Genomic DNA, 18366 nt, shown 5'->3' on the forward strand with positions numbered 1-18366 from the left:
GGATCTGGGGACGCAGTACTTCTAGCTCTCAGGATCTGGGGACGCAGTACTTCTAGCTCTCAGGATCTGGGGACGCAGTACTTCTAGCTCTCAGGATCTGGGGACGCAGTACTTCTAGCTCTCAGGATCTGGGGACGCAGTACTTCTAGCTCTCAGGATCTGGGGACGCAGTACTTCTAGCTCTCAGGATCTGGGGACACAGTACTTCTAGCTCTCAGGATCTGGGGACACAGTACTTCTAGCTCTCAGGATCTGGGGACACAGTACTTCTAGCTCTCAGGATCTGGGGACACAGTACTTCTAGCTCTCAGGATCTGGGGCCGCAGTACTTCTAGCTCTCAGGATCTGGGGCCACAGTACTTCTAGCTCTCGGGATCTGGGGACACAGTACTTCCAGCTGCACTAAGCCATCTGCTACATTACCATTCATGCTCCATTTCATCCATACCATTTGCTGTTGAATTAAGCCAGTGTGTAGTAAACCCGTACCTTTTATTTCCTTGTGCAGATTACCCAGTGCATGACTTTGGAGACCTGAGCTTCCAGTATCTGGAGAAGGACGAGCCCTACATGCACGTCCCCTTCCCTCGCACTGTGGGCAGAGCTAACAAACTGCTGTCAGGGGCCGTCAGCAACGCTGTGGGAGCTGGACACACTACCATCCTGCTGGGAGGAGACCACAGGTACATACCACCACAACAACAACCCCTTCATGCTCTCAGAGAACCAACACGGTATTGTTATTTTAGCAACATATTTTAGCAACATTGACAGTGTTAGGAAATTAGGCAGGCTTAGGACCTTAGACATGGGGTCGGCACACAATTGGCCCAGCGTCATACGGGTGGGGGGGGGGGGGGGTTTGGCCGGGTTAGGGGCGGCAGGTAGCCTAGTGGTTAGAGCGTTGGACTTGTAACCAAAAGATTGAAAGTTCGAATCCCCGAACTGACTAGGTAAAAATCTGTCGTTCTGCCCCTGAACAAGGCAGTTAACCCGCTGTTCCTAGGCCAGTTAACCCGCTGTTCCTAGGCCAGTTAACCCGCTGTTCCTAGGCCAGTTAACCCGCTGTTCCTAGGCCAGTTAACCCGCTGTTCCTAGGCCAGTTAACCCGCTGTTCCTAGGCCAGTTAACCCGCTGTTCCTAGGCCAGTTAACCCGCTGTTCCTAGGCCGTCATAACAAATAAGAATTTGTTCTTAACTGACTTGCCTGGTAAAATAAAGGTTAATAAAAGGGGAGGGTTTGGCCGCTTTAGGCCGTCATTGTAAAATAGGAATTTGTTCTGAACTGACTTGCCTATTTAAATAAAGGTTGAATATAAACATAGTGGCAACAGGTTTATCAGGGGGGAACAGAATGTATTACACGTAATTAAAATCTATTAATAATGGAGATTGGATTCTAACCCCCTTCCTGATCTCTCCCCCCGCAGCCTGGCCATTGGTTCAGTGGAAGGAGATTGGATTCTAACCCCCTTCCTGATCTCTCCCCCCGCAGCCTGGCCATTGGTTCAGTGGAAGGAGATTGGATTCTAACCCCCTTCCTGATCTCTCCCCCCGCAGCCTGGCCATTGGTTCAGTGGAAGGCCACGCCCGGCAGTGTCCTGACCTGTGTCTGGTCTGGGTCGACGCCCACGCTGACATAAACACGCCCCTCACCTCGCCCTCAGGGAACCTCCACGGACAGTCGGTTGCCTTTATGCTGAAAGAGCTGCAGAACAAGGTGAGATGATAGAGGAGTTTGGTAGACATTCTCACTATCCTGATCCCTAACGCCAGGCCATGCTTACGTCTCTGGTTGCCTGGGTAGCCACCGGAAGTCTGTGGGTTTCAAATGAAGGTGTCATGTCCAAGTGGTTCCCCCCCGTGGCCTCAGTGACCATAGAGTTGGCTATACAGCACTAGCAGATCTGGATACCAGGCTATATTCTCCCTACAGCCTCAGTGACCATAGTGCTGTATAGCCAGGTTGCACATGTAGTCACTAACAGATTTGTATACCAGGCTATGTTCTCACTACAGCCTCAGTGACCATAGAGTTGGCTATACAGCACTAACAGATCTGGATACCAGGCTATATTCTCCCTACAGCCTCAGTGACCATAGAGTTGGCTATACAGCACTAACAGATCTGGATACCAGGCTATATTCTCCCTACAGCCTTAGTGCTGTATAGCCAACTCTATGGTCACTAAGGCTGTAGGGAGAATATAGCCTGGTATCCAGATCTGTTAGTGCTGTATAGTCAACTCTATGGTCACTAACAGATCTGGATACCAGGCTATGTTCTCACTACAGCCATAGTGCTGTATAGCCAACTCTATGGTCACTAAGAGTGATACCTAGGATAGGATAAGTAATCCTTCTCACCACCCCCCCTTAATGATTTAGATGCACTATTGTAAAGTGGCTGTTCCACTGGATGTCAGAAGGTGAATTCACCAATTTGTAAGTCGCTCTGGATAAGAGCGTCTGCTAAATGACTTAAATGTAAATGTAAAAACTAAGGCTGTAGGGAGAATATAGCCTGGTATCCAGATCTGTTAGTGCTGTATAGCCAACTCTATGGTCACTAACAGATCTGGATACCAGGCTATGTTCTCACTACAGCCTTACTGCTCTCCCTCTGATACTGACCTGTTATCTGTTGTTGTTTCTGTAGATGCCAGAGCTGCCAGGGTTCAGCTGGGTGAAGCCCTTCCTGTCGGCTAAGGACCTGGTCTACATTGGCCTGAGAGACGTCGATCCTGGAGAGTAGTAAGTACACTCCTCTGTACACTACGATTTATAACACAGTTAAAACGCATTACATTTGACATTTTAGTCATTTTGTATATTATTGTGTGTGTGTATATAGACTTATTTTTCTACTGTATTATTGACTGTATGTTTGTTTTACTCCATGTGTAACTCTGTTGTATGTGTCGAACTGCTTTGCTTTATCTTGGTCAGGGTCGCAATTGTAAATGAGAACTTGTTCTCAACTTGCCTACCTGGTTAAATAAAGGTGAAATAAATACATAACAATTAGCAGACTGAGCTCTTATCCAGAGCGACTTATAGTTGAACTTGGTGCATTCAACCACATACCACTGTCACACCACAGTATACTAAGGTTGGGCAGTATCTAGATGTTCATACCATCTCTGTGAGAATTTGTCGGCGAGTGGGTAACCGGCCTCGACCGTCCATCCTATTGGCCAACGTGCAATCACTGGAGAATAAACTGGATGAGCTCCGTTCAAGACTATCCTACCAACAGGTCATTAAAAACGGTCATATCTTCTGTTAAACTGAGTCGTGGCTGAACGAAGACATGGATAATGTACAGTTAGCTGGGATCTGCATCGGCAGGACAGAATGGGCACGTCCGGCAAGGGGTGTGGAGGGGTGATGATGTGTGTCTATTGGTAAATCACAGCTGGTGTGCGACGTCTAATATTAAGTAAGTCTCGATGTATTGCTCGCCTGAGGTAGACTACCTCATGATAAGCTGTAGATCACACTATCTACCAAGAGATTTCTCATCTATATTTTTCGTAGCAGTCTATTTACCACCACAGACCGATGCTGGCACTAAGACTGCAATCAACGAGCTGTATAGGGCCATAAGCAAACAAGAAAATGCTCATCCAGAAGCTGCACTCCTAGTGGCCGTAGACTTTAATGCAGGCAAACTTCAATCTGTTTTACCTCATTTCTACCAGCATGTCACATGTGCAACCTGACAAAAAATACTCTAGAACACCTTTACTATACTGACATTTTCAACCTGTCCCTGACCCAGTCTGTAATACCTACATGTCTCAACCTCTCCCTGACCCAGTCTGTAATACCTACATGTCTCAACCTGACCCAGTCTGTAATACCTACATGTCTCTCCCTGACCCAGTCTGTAATACCTACATGTCTCAACCTGACCCAGTCTGTAATACCTACATGTCTCTCCCTGACCCAGTCTGTAATACCTACATGTCTCAACCTGACCCAGTCTGTAGTACCTACATGTCTCAACCTGACCCAGTCTGTAGTACCTACATGTCTCAACCTGACCCAGTCTGTAATACCTACATGTCTCAACCTGACCCAGTCTGTAGTACCTACATGTCTCAACCTGACCCAGTCTGTAATACCTACATGTCTCTCCCTGACCCAGTCTGTAATACCTACATGTCTCAACCTGACCCAGTCTGTAGTACCTACATGTCTCTCCCTGACCCAGTCTGTAATACCTACATGTCTCTCCCTGACCCAGTCTGTAGTACCTACATGTCTCAACCTGACCCAGTCTGTAGTACCTACATGTCTCAACCTGACCCAGTCTGTAGTACCTACATGTCTCAACCTGACCCAGTCTGTAGTACCTACATGTCTCAACCTGTCCCTGACCCAGTCTGTAATACCTACATGTCTCAACCTGACCCAGTCTGTAATACCTACATGTCTCAACCTGACCCAGTCTGTAATACCTACATGTCTCAACCTGACCCAGTCTATAATACCTACATGTCTCAACCTGACCCAGTCTATAATACCTACATGTCTCTCCCTGACCCAGTCTGTAATACCTACATGTCTCAACCTGACCCAGTCTGTAATACCTACATGTCTCAACCTGACCCAGTCTGTAATACCTACATGTCTCTCCCTGACCCAGTCTGTAATACCTACATGTCTCAACCTGACCCAGTCTGTAATACCTACATGTCTCAACCTGACCCAGTCTGTAATACCTACATGTCTCAACCTGACCCAGTCTGTAATACCTACATGTCTCAACCTGACCCAGTCTGTAATACCTACATGTCTCAACCTGACCCAGTCTGTAATACCTACATGTCTCAACCTGACCCAGTCTGTAATACCTACATGTCTCAACCTGACCCAGTCTGTAATACCTACATGTCTCAACCTGACCCAGTCTGTAGTACCTACATGTCTCAACCTCTCCCTGACCCAGTCTGTAATACCTACATGTCTCTCCCTGACCCAGTCTGTAATACCTACATGTCTCTCCCTGACCCAGTCTGTAATACCTACATGTCTCAACCTGACCCAGTCTGTAATACCTACATGTCTCTCCCTGACCCAGTCTGTAATACCTACATGTCTCAACCTGACCCTGACCCAGTCTGTAATACCTACATGTCTCAACCTGACCCAGTCTGTAATACCTACATGTCTCAACCTGACCCAGTCTGTAATACCTACATGTCTCAACCTGACCCAGTCTGTAATACCTACATGTCTCAACCTGACCCAGTCTGTAATACCTACATGTCTCTCCCTGACCCAGTCTGTAATACCTACATGTCTCAACCTGACCCAGTCTGTAATACCTACATGTCTCAACCTGACCCAGTCTGTAATACCTACATGTCTCTCCCTGACCCAGTCTGTAATACCTACATGTCTCAACCTGACCCAGTCTGTAATACCTACATGTCTCTCCCTGACCCAGTCTGTAATACCTACATGTCTCTCCCTGACCCAGTCTGTAATACCTACATGTCTCTCCCTGACCCAGTCTGTAATACCTACATGTCTCAACCTGACCCAGTCTGTAATACCTACATGTCTCTCCCTGACCCAGTCTGTAATACCTACATGTCTCAACCTGACCCTGACCCAGTCTGTAATACCTACATGTCTCAACCTGACCCAGTCTGTAATACCTACATGTCTCAACCTGACCCAGTCTGTAATACCTACATGTCTCAACCTGACCCAGTCTGTAATACCTACATGTCTCAACCTGACCCAGTCTGTAATACCTACATGTCTCAACCTGACCCAGTCTGTAATACCTACATGTCTCAACCTGACCCAGTCTGTAATACCTACATGTCTCAACCTGACCCAGTCAACCCATGTCTCAACCCAGTCTGTAATACCTACATGTCTCAACCTGACCCAGTCATGTAATACCTACATGTCTCAACCTGACCCAGTCTGTAATACCTACATGTCTCAACCTGACCCAGTCTGTAATACCTACATGTCTCAACCTGACCCAGTCTGTAATACCTACATGTCTCAACCTGACCCAGTCTGTAATACCTACATGTCTCTCCCTGACCCAGTCTGTAATACCTACATGTCTCAACCTGACCCAGTCTGTAATACCTACATGTCTCTCCCTGACCCAGTCTGTAATACCTACATGTCTCAACCTGACCCTGACCCAGTCTGTAATACCTACATGTCTCAACCTGACCCAGTCTGTAATACCTACATGTCTCAACCTGACCCAGTCTGTAATACCTACATGTCTCAACCTCTCCCTGACCCAGTCTGTAATACCTACATGTCTCAACCTGACCCTGACCCAGTCTGTAGTACCTACATGTCTCAACCTGACCCAGTCTGTAGTACCTACATGTCTCAACCTGACCCTGACCCAGTCTGTAGTACCTACATGTCTCAACCTGACCCAGTCTGTAGTACCTACATGTCTCTCCCTCTCCCTGACCCAGTCTGTAGTACCTACATGTCTCAACCTGACCCAGTCTGTAATACCTACATGTCTCAACCTGACCCAGTCTGTAGTACCTACATGTCTCAACCTGACCCAGTCTGTAATACCTACATGTCTCAACCTGACCCAGTCTGTAGTACCTACATGTCTCAACCTGACCCAGTCTGTAATACCTACATGTCTCTCCCTCTCCCTGACCCAGTCTGTAGTACCTACATGTCTCAACCTGACCCAGTCTGTAATACCTACATGTCTCAACCTGACCCAGTCTGTAGTACCTACATGTCTCAACCTGACCCAGTCTGTAATACCTACATGTCTCTCCCTGACCCAGTCTGTAGTACCTACATGTCTCAACCTGACCCTGACCCAGTCTGTAGTACCTACATGTCTCAACCTGACCCAGTCTGTAGTACCTACATGTCTCTCCCTCTCCCTGACCCAGTCTGTAGTACCTACATGTCTCTCCCTGACCCAGTCTGTAATACCTACATGTCTCAACCTGACCCAGTCTATAATACCTACATGTCTCTCCCTGACCCAGTCTGTGATACCTACATGTCTCAACCTGACCCAGTCTGTAGTACCTACATGTCTCAACCTGACCCTGACCCAGTCTGTAGTACCTACATGTCTCAACCTGACCCAGTCTGTAGTACCTACATGTCTCTCCCTCTCCCTGACCCAGTCTGTAGTACCTACATGTCTCTCCCTGACCCAGTCTGTAATACCTACATGTCTCAACCTGACCCAGTCTATAATACCTACATGTCTCTCCCTGACCCAGTCTGTGATACCTACATGTCTCAACCTGACCCAGTCTGTAGTACCTACATGTCTCAACCTGACCCAGTCTGTAATACCTACATGTCTCAACCTGACCCAGTCTGTAATACCTACATGTCTCTCCCTGACCCAGTCTGTAATACCTACATGTCTCAACCTGTCTCAACCTGACCCAGTCTGTAATACCTACATGTCTCAACCTGACCCAGTCTGTAATACCTACATGTCTCTCCCTGACCCAGTCTGTAATACCTACATGTCTCACCCTGACCCAGTCTGACCCTGACCCAGTCTGTAATACCTACATGTCTCAACCTGACCCAGTCTGTAATACCTACATGTCTCAACCTGACCCAGTCTGTAATACCTACATGTCTCAACCTGACCCAGTCTGTAATACCTACATGTCTCAACCTGACCAGTCTGACCCATGTCTCTGACCCAGTCTAATACCTACATGTCTCAACCTGACCCAGTCTGTACATGTCTCTCCCTGACCCAGTCTGTAATACCTACATGTCTCAACCTGACCCAGTCTGTAATACCTACATGTCTCTCCCTGACCCAGTCTGTAATACCTACATGTCTCAACCTGACCCAGTCTGTAATACCTACATGTCTCTCCCTGACCCAGTCTGTAATACCTACATGTCTCAACCTGACCCAGTCTGTAATACCTACATGTCTCCCTGACCCAGTCTGTAATACCTACATGTCTCAACCTGACCCAGTCTGTAATACCTACATGTCTCAACCTGACCCAGTCTGTAATACCTACATGTCTCAACCTGACCCAGTCTGTAATACCTACATGTCTCAACCTGACCCAGTCTGTAATACCTACATGTCTCAACCTGACCCAGTCTGTAATACCTACATGTCTCAACCTGACCCAGTCTGTAATACCTACATGTCTCACCTGACCCAGTCTGTAATACCTACATGTCTCCCTGACCCAGTCTGTAATACCTACATGTCTCAACCTGACCCAGTCTATAATACCTACATGTCTCTCCCTGACCCAGTCTGTAATACCTACATGTCTCAACCTGACCCAGTCTGTAATACCTACATGTCTCAACCTGACCCAGTCTGTAATACCTACATGTCTCAACCTGACCCTGACCCAGTCTGTAATACCTACATGTCTCAACCTGACCCAGTCTGTAATACCTACATGTCTCAACCTGACCCAGTCTGTAGTACCTACATGTCTCAACCTGTCCCTGTCTGTAATACCTACATGTCTCTCCCTGACCCAGTCTGTAATACCTACATGTCTCAACCTGACCCAGTCTGTAATACCTACATGTCTCAACCTGACCCAGTCTGTAATACCTACATGTCTCAACCTGACCCAGTCTGTAATACCTACATGTCTCAACCTCTCCCTGACCCAGTCTGTAATACCTACATGTCTCAACCTGACCCTGACCCAGTCTGTAGTACCTACATGTCTCAACCTGACCCAGTCTGTAGTACCTACATGTCTCAACCTGACCCTGACCCAGTCTGTAGTACCTACATGTCTCAACCTGACCCAGTCTGTAGTACCTACATGTCTCTCCCTCTCCCTGACCCAGTCTGTAGTACCTACATGTCTCAACCTGACCCAGTCTGTAATACCTACATGTCTCAACCTGACCCAGTCTGTAGTACCTACATGTCTCAACCTGACCCAGTCTGTAATACCTACATGTCTCTCCCTCTCCCTGACCCAGTCTGTAGTACCTACATGTCTCAACCTGACCCAGTCTGTAATACCTACATGTCTCAACCTGACCCAGTCTGTAATACCTACATGTCTCAACCTGACCCAGTCTGTAGTACCTACATGTCTCAACCTGACCCAGTCTGTAATACCTACATGTCTCTCCCTGACCCAGTCTGTAGTACCTACATGTCTCAACCTGACCCTGACCCAGTCTGTAGTACCTACATGTCTCAACCTGACCCAGTCTGTAGTACCTACATGTCTCTCCCTCTCCCTGACCCAGTCTGTAGTACCTACATGTCTCTCCCTGACCCAGTCTGTAATACCTACATGTCTCAACCTGACCCAGTCTATAATACCTACATGTCTCTCCCTGACCCAGTCTGTGATACCTACATGTCTCAACCTGACCCAGTCTGTAGTACCTACATGTCTCAACCTGACCCTGACCCAGTCTGTAGTACCTACATGTCTCAACCTGACCCAGTCTGTAGTACCTACATGTCTCTCCCTCTCCCTGACCCAGTCTGTAGTACCTACATGTCTCTCCCTGACCCAGTCTGTAATACCTACATGTCTCAACCTGACCCAGTCTATAATACCTACATGTCTCTCCCTGACCCAGTCTGTAATACCTACATGTCTCTCCCTGACCCAGTCTGTAATACCTACATGTCTCTCCCTGACCCAGTCTGTGATACCTACATGTCTCAACCTGACCCAGTCTGTAGTACCTACATGTCTCAACCTGACCCAGTCTGTAATACCTACATGTCTCAACCTGACCCAGTCTGTAATACCTACATGTCTCTCCCTGACCCAGTCTGTAATACCTACATGTCTCAACCTGACCCAGTCTGTAATACCTACATGTCTCAACCTGACCCAGTCTGTAATACCTACATGTCTCTCCCTGACCCAGTCTGTAATACCTACATGTCTCAACCTGACCCTGACCCAGTCTGTAATACCTACATGTCTCAACCTGACCCAGTCTGTAATACCTACATGTCTCAACCTGACCCAGTCTGTAATACCTACATGTCTCAACCTGACCCAGTCTGTAATACCTACATGTCTCAACCTCTCCCTTACCCAGTCTGTAGTACCTACATGTCTCAACCTGACCCAGTCTGTAATACCTACATGTCTCAACCTGACCCAGTCTGTAATACCTACATGTCTCAACCTGACCCAGTCTGTAATACCTACATGTCTCAACCTGACCCAGTCTGTAATACCTACATGTCTCAACCTGACCCAGTCTGTAATACCTACATGTCTCAACCTGACCCAGTCTGTAATACCTACATGTCTCAACCTGACCCAGTCTGTAATACCTACATGTCTCAACCTGACCCAGTCTGTAATACCTACATGTCTCAACCTGACCCAGTCTGTATACCTACAGGTCTCAACCTGACCCAGTCTGTAATACCTACATGTCTCAACCTGACCCAGTCTGTAATACCTACATGTCTCAACCTGACCCAGTCTGTAATACCTACATGTCTCTCCCTGACCCAGTCTGTAATACCTACATGTCTCAACCTGACCCAGTCTGTAATACCTACATGTCTCAACCTGACCCAGTCTGTAATACCTACATGTCTCAACCTGACCCAGTCTGTAATACCTACATGTCTCTCCCTGACCCAGTCTGTAATACCTACATGTCTCAACCTGACCCAGTCTGTAGTACCTACATGTCTCAACCTGACCCAGTCTGTATACCTACAGGTCTCAACCTGACCCAGTCTGTAATACCTACATGTCTCTCCCTGACCCAGTCTGTAATACCTACATGTCTCTCCCTGACCCAGTCTGTAATACCTACATGTCTCTCCCTGACCCAGTCTGTAATACCTACATGTCTCTCCCTGACCCAGTCTGTAATACCTACATGTCTCTCCCTGACCCAATCTGTAGTACCTACATGTCTCAACCTGTCCCAGTCTGTAGTACCTACATGTCTCAACCTGACCCAGTCTGTAATACCTACACGATTCAAGCAGACCACCATTGTCCCTGTGCCCAAGAAAGCGAAGGTAACCTGCCTAAATGACTACCGACCTGAAGCACTCACGTCTGTAGCCGTGAACTGCTTTGAAAGGCTGGTCATGGTCAATAAAATGCAAATGAATTACTTAAAAATCACACAATGTGATTTTCTGAATTTTGGTTTTAGATTCTGTCTCTCACAGTTGAAGTGTACCTATAATAAATATTACAGACCTCTAGATGATTTGTAAGTAGGAAAACCTGCAAAATCGGCAGTGTATCAAATACTTGTTCTCCCCACTGTACCTGGTTGTAACTAGCTAACAGCTAAATGTTTGTTCTTTACTTTGTTCTAATTCTATTTGAGGCTCCACATGTTGTCATAGAAAATATTAATGTTATTTCCAACAACCAATGAGCAACTCCACTGTAAATCCAGCGCGTATTGAATGTTGAGATTGCCAAAAGCCAGTATCTTTGGCAAGGAGTGGAACTTCAGCGAAAGAGTCTGGTATTCAAACTAATCTCGATCCAAGGAAGGGGATTGAATGTCTCTGCTGTCACCATGAACCTTGATCTTGACATACAGCCACTTAGCTAGCAAGTTAGCAAACCAAATACATAGCTGGATCTAATGTGTTGGACACATCCTATATTTCTTATAGGTATACTTAGCTATACACCACTGCTTATAAGTTATTGTTTTGAGGTGAGAGCGCGCAAACAAAATGTAAATGACATCATAATTTCGGCAAAGTTTATACCGGCAGATGTGGTCTATTGAATAGCCTATCATTATAGAATATGACAGACGTAGTCTATTGAATATAGAATATGACAGACGTAGCCTATTGAATAGCCTATCATTATAGAATATGACAGACGTAGCCTATTGAATAGCCTATTGAATATAGAATATGACAGATGTAGCTATTGAATAGCCTATCAATATAGAATATGACAGACGTAGCCTATTGAATTTAGAATATGACAGATGTAGCTATTGAATATAGAATATGACAGATGTAGCTATTGAATATAGAATATGACAGATGTAGTCTATTGAATATAGAATATGACAGATGTAGCTATTGAATATGACAGATGTAGTCTATTGAATATAGAATATGACAGATGTAGCCTATTGAATATAGAATATGACAGATGTAGCTATTGAATATGACAGATGTAGTCTATTGAATATAGAATATGACAGATGTAGCCTATTGAATATAGAATATGACAGATGTAGTCTATTGAATATAGAATATGACAGATGTAGTCTATTGAATATGACAGATGTAGCTATTGAATATAGAATATGACAGACGTAGCCTATTGAATAGCCTATCATTATAGAATATGACAGATGTAGCTATTGAATATAGAATATGACAGATGTAGCTATTGAATATAGAATATGACAGATGTAGTCTTGAATATAGAATATGACAGATGTAGTCTTGAATATAGAATATGACAGATGTAGTCTATTGAATATAGAATATGACAGATGTAGCCTATTGAATATAGAATATGACAGATGTAGCCTATTGAATATAGAATATGACAGATGTAGCTATTGAATAGCCTATCATTATAGAATATGACAGATGTAGCTATTGAATATAGAATATGACAGATGTAGCCTATTGAATATAGAATATGACAGATGTAGTCTATTGAATATAGAATATGACAGATGTAGTCTATTGAATATAGAATATGACAGATGTAGCCTATTGAATATAGAATATGACAGATGTAGTCTATTGAATATAGAATATGACAGATGTAGTCTATTGAATATAGAATATGACAGATGTAGCCTATTGAATATAGAATATGACAGATGTAGCCTATTGAATATAGAATATGACAGATGTAGCCTATTGAATATAGAATATGACAGATGTAGCCTATTGAATATAGAATATGACAGATGTAGCCTATTGAATATAGAATATGACAGATGTAGTCTATTGAATATAGAATATGACAGATGTAGTCTATTGAATATGACAGATGTAGCTATTGAATATAGAATATGACAGACGTAGCCTATTGAATAGCCTATCATTATAGAATATGACAGATGTAGCTATTGAATATAGAATATGACAGATGTAGCCTATTGAATATAGAATATGACAGATGTAGTCTATTGAATATAGAATATGACAGATGTAGCTATTGAATAGCCTATCAATATAGAATATGACAGACGTAGTCTATTGAATATAGAATATGACAGATGTAGTCTATTGAATATAGAATATGACAGATGTAGTCTATTGAATATAGAATATGACAGATGTAGTCTATTGAATATAGAATATGACAGATGTAGTCTATTGAATATAGAATATGACAGATGTAGTCTATTGAATATAGAATATGACAGATGTAGCTATTGAATATAGAATATGACAGACGTAGCCTATCATTATAGAATATGACAGATGTAGCTATTGAATATAGAATATGACAGATGTAGCTATTGAATAGCCTATCAATATAGAATATGACAGACGTAGTCTATTGAATATAGAATATGACAGATGTAGCTATTGAATATAGAATATGACAGATGTAGTCTATTGAATATAGAATATGACAGATGTAGCTATTGAATATAGAATATGACATGTGGTCTATTGAATATAGAATATGATTTGAAAGATGTGTCCACCAATTGCAAGGTGTGGCTATGCCCACACACAGGCGATTGTCTAAAGAGAAATTAAAATGTTTCATACCCTCAAACACCAGGTTAGGCAAAGGCTACCTCGTTTCAAAATAGGCCATCATCACTGTCAATCGTGAATGATAATTCTTCATGTTTTAACCGTCCAAACGGAATGATAATTATTATACAGTTGATATACAGTTGATTGATCACATTCAGTTTCATGGGAATAGGCATTGAAATGTTATTGAATGACTGTTTGGTGAGCAGATGGTGTTAACTATTAATGTAACGGCCGCTGTTGGTGGACGAAGGTGAGGACCAAGGTGCAGCGTGGTACGTGTTCATATTTATTAAAATTAACACGGAGATAACGAAATAACACAGAGAAACAACCGAAAACAGTTCTGTCTGGTGCAGACACACAACAGAAAAACAATCACCCACAACTCAAACGTGAAACCAGGCTACCTAAGTATGGTTCTCAAATCAGGGACAACGATAAACAGCTGCCTCTGATTGAGAACAATACCAGGCCAAACACAGAAATCCCAAAACATAGAAAAAGGAACATAGATTACCCACCCAACTCACGCCCTGACCATACTAAAACAAAGACCTAACAAAAGGACTTCCCTTCCCTGGAAATGACTTCCCTGAAAAGTGGAGGCTGTTATAGCAGCAAAGGGTGGGGGTCCAACTCCATAATAAAAGAACTAAGGTCAGAACGTGACAATTAGCCTTTCTTGTATTTAGTGTATATACAGTTCTATTATGTAAAATATATGAATGAATAATTGTGATCTTGCAAGACATTGATTCAGATTTGATCAAACTTTACTAAAAGAGCACCGTTGTGAGAAGTGATACTCTAATATTTATTATAATAATAATAATAATAGTAATAATATTATGACTTCGGCATAGGCAAACAAGATCTTGATAAAATGTAATTTTAAGTAAAATAACTAAAAGGCTATTTTTTGTTTTTTTTTGTGAAAGTTGCTGATTGGACAGTGCCAGCATCTGGAGTGATGAATCACGCTTCACCATCTGGCGAATCTGGGTTTGGCGGATGCCTGGAGAACTTTACCTGCCTGAATGCACAGTGCCAACTGTAAAGTTTGGTGGAGGAGGAATAATGGTCTGGGGCTGTTTTTCATAGTTCAGGCCCCTTAGTTCCAGTGTGGGGAAATATTAACGCTACAGAATACAATGACATTCTAGACCATTGTGTGCTTCCAAATGTGTGGCACCAGTTCAGGGAAGGCCCTTTCCAGTTTCAGCATGACAATGCCTCCTTGCACAAAGTGAGGTCAATACAGAAATGGTTTGTCGAGATCGGTGTGGAAGAACTTGACCGGCCTGCACAGAGCCCTGACCTCAACCCCATCTAGTGGAAAGCCTTCCCAGAAGAGTGGAGGCTGTTATAGCAAAAAAGGGGGGGACCAACTCCATATTAATGCCCATGATTTTAGAATGAGATGTTCGATGAGCAGGTGTCCACATGTAGTGTCTCTGTGACCAACAGATGCACGTCTCTATTCCCAGTCATTAGGGCCTAATTAATTAATTTCAATTGACTGATTTCCTTATGAACTGTTGCATTTATATTTTTGTTCAGTACAAATGCCTTACTATCTCTAAATTGGCCCAATTCACATTTCCAGTTTCCCACCCTGACATACCAAGCTAGAACGGGCCCTGTGTCTCAACCAATAGACAATGTAAGGCTAACTATCCCAGGCAGGACTACAGCAACTTCCAGAGAGGGCCAGGCTCCTTGGACTTAGCGGTGGCCACTGGTTTGGGTGTCCTAGGCAAAACGGTGTTGCCTTAACCAAGTGGTCACATCGTTCTGGGTTCCTCTGCGCAAGAGCGAGGTGAGAGTGAGCGGAGGGTGCGCAGAGAGGAGGGGAGAGAGCAGTCTGGAGTTTTATGAGCATCCTCAAGGCAGACACTGAATTTGTTTTTTTTCCCTTCTGATTGGCCAAAGTGGTCAAGATTCTGACGGGCCTCCGCAGTACACACCGGTAGCCTGATAGTTGTTGATCTGGATAAGAGTGTCGGGTAAATGACCTAAATGTGAATTGAAAAAATGCAACTGTCCACATAATTCCACCTGTTTTTAAAATACACTTCCGGACACCCATTCTACTCTCCTTTCTCCTCACAGCGACACCCTGAAGGACTTGGGTGTCCAGTACTTCACAATGAGAGACATCGACAGGCTCGGCATCCAGAGAGTCATGGAAGTCACTTTCGACCACCTCTTGTCAAGGTCATTGAATTACTGTTAAAGATTAAGGAGTGATGTTATAAACTAACTAAGCAGCTTACTGTATGACTGACTTTGAGCCTTTCGTTATGTCAATTACATTAGGCCCCATACATGGGTTCAGGCGACTGGTTGGAGCGTGTTCAGGCGACCGATGAATTTGAGTTGAAAGTGGATTGATTCACTGAACTGTATTCTGAACACTTATTGTCTTCTCCTCTTGTCCAATAGGAAGCAGCGGCCGATCCATCTGAGTTTTGACATTGATGCGATGGACCCATCTTTGGCCCCGGCCACAGGAACACCAGTAAACGGAGGTCTGACCTACAGAGAAGGAATCTGGATCACAGAGGAGATCCACAACACAGGTATGTTAGGGCATGCTGTAATGATCCATAACACAGGAACACTGTAATGATACATTTATACGAAATTATGGGGGAAAGTCTGTCATTAAACTTAAACTTTTCTAAGCTATGCAAGACTCTTGGTAGGATGAGAATAGTTATTGCATTGCATGAGTGGTTTATATCGTTATGCTGTTGGTACGATAAGAACAGTCTTCTATGAAGTAACATTTCAATATGTAACATTCTTTGAAGTACATTTTCTGTCTGCAACATTCTACAAAAAAAAAAAGAAACTGAAACTTAATAGATTGTTTGTCTAATCTCCAGGGTTGTTGTCGGTGATGGACCTTGTTGAGGTCAACCCAGCCCTGGGGGCGAGTCGTGAGGCGGTGGCGAGCACCGCTTCCATGGCGGTGGATGTCATCGCATCATCCCTGGGCCAGACCCGCGAGGGAGGTCCCATCACCCAGGAGTCGCAAACACTCAAAGACGACACGGAACAGCTTCGACTCTAGAACCACATTCTAGAACCACATTCTAGAACTCAAAAGACTTTCAACATATAACCACTTGGCATTCCTGAATAAAAAAGACTTTACATACAGAACAGATGCACTGAAACTGTAGTTGAATTGTTTCAAAGAATTTAGTTGCATCTTCTGTGTGTGTGTGTGTGTGTGTGTATATAAGATAGATATATATATCTCTCTGTATGGCAACCTGTTCAACAGTCAGTCAAACAATCATGACTGAACTTGCAAAGCCTTGTTCAAGGATTACATCTCTAATTTACTAAGATGGCGTGTAAAGCTTTAGCCTGGGCCCAGATCTGTGTTTTCATGTCAACTGTTTGCCATGACAAGACTGGCAAAATAGTAGTACAAATAGACTGGTAACCCAGGCTATTAAAAGCCCACATCTCAAATTTAAACTGATGTGATCAACAGCTGGTCGCTATGGCCTTGACAGGACAGTCTCCCGAGCTCCACTATTTAAATGTTGACTGTATTCGATGTGATCAGTGGTGCGCCCCACAGGCGGCGACCAGTGGTGCGCCCCACAGGCGGCGACCAGTGGTGCGTCCCACAGGCGGCGACCAGTGGTGCGCCCCACAGGCGGCGACCAGTGGTGCGCCCCACAGGCGGCGACCAGTGGTGCGCCCCACAGGCGATCACTAAAACGCAGTATTGCTCATGACTGGATCCTGAGTCTCTGCAATATAACAGGGTTGTAACGAAATGAAAATACTAATGTGACCATAGTGTGGTTTGGAAACACAAATACCTCAGCTCATTATGTGCCTCAGCTCGTTATGTGCCGCAGCTCGTTATGTGCCTCAGCTCGTTATGTGCCGCAGCTCGTTATGTGCCGCAGCTCGTTATGTGCCGCAGCTCGTTATGTGCCACAGCTCGTTATGTGCCACAGCTCGTTATGTGCCTCAGCTCGTTATGTGCCTCAGCTCGTTATGTGCCACAGCTCGTTATGTGCCTCAGCTCGAGCGAGTGTCTGTGCCAGTTGAGTTGTCGTAGTGATGCGTTTGTACTCTAGGAGCAGATGTGGGGTTTGACGTAATTTGTTTTCGTCGAGAATGATTGTGTTTTGTAGTAGTTAATAATGACTTATGAATCCATGTCGGTGTTATTTTAGTCCGTATTAAATGACCAGTTAATTTTTAATAAGTTAAAATTAGTGTATGTAATGGCTGTATGGTAAATGCTGAGTGAAATAACTAATTTTATTTACTAAATATAACAAATGCCTTTTTTTGACGTGCCCACTGAATGACTGTCTTTTTAAAAGTAAATAATTAGTCTTCCACAATGAAATCAGACCTGTGTGTTTTGCTTTGTGGTCTCCATTGTGACATGTGGCTTACACTGGCAGAGCAAGTCTAGTTGGTTTTAGTCTTGCATCAAGGTCTATTGTAAATAGGGAGAGAGCTGTCTGTGTGCCTCCATTCCAGCCCTTCAGCTGAATAATAATCATTTCTGTATTGTGTCCCTTTCGGGGAAATGTGTTTTGCATCTCAACAAACCACAGCACCACCATAAATACATACATACATACACTACC

General features: G+C 44.2%; 1 protein-coding gene across 1 annotated transcript; it reads left to right on the forward strand.

Moving 5' to 3' along the window:
• Positions 1-508: 508 nt before the first annotated feature.
• On the forward strand, positions 509-18119 carry LOC135539329 (arginase-2, mitochondrial-like; the record flags this gene model as incomplete). The annotated part of the gene is made up of 6 exons (XM_064965150.1): positions 509-683; positions 1561-1720; positions 2660-2754; positions 15842-15946; positions 16175-16311; positions 16621-18119. Coding segments are annotated over 6 exons (860 nt in total), but the record flags the coding sequence as incomplete, so codon positions are not given.
• Between the last annotated feature and the right edge of the window lie 247 nt (positions 18120-18366).

Source organism: Oncorhynchus masou, unplaced genomic scaffold (assembly GCF_036934945.1).
Source record: "Oncorhynchus masou masou isolate Uvic2021 unplaced genomic scaffold, UVic_Omas_1.1 unplaced_scaffold_2889, whole genome shotgun sequence".
Lineage (NCBI taxonomy): Eukaryota > Metazoa > Chordata > Actinopteri > Salmoniformes > Salmonidae > Oncorhynchus > Oncorhynchus masou.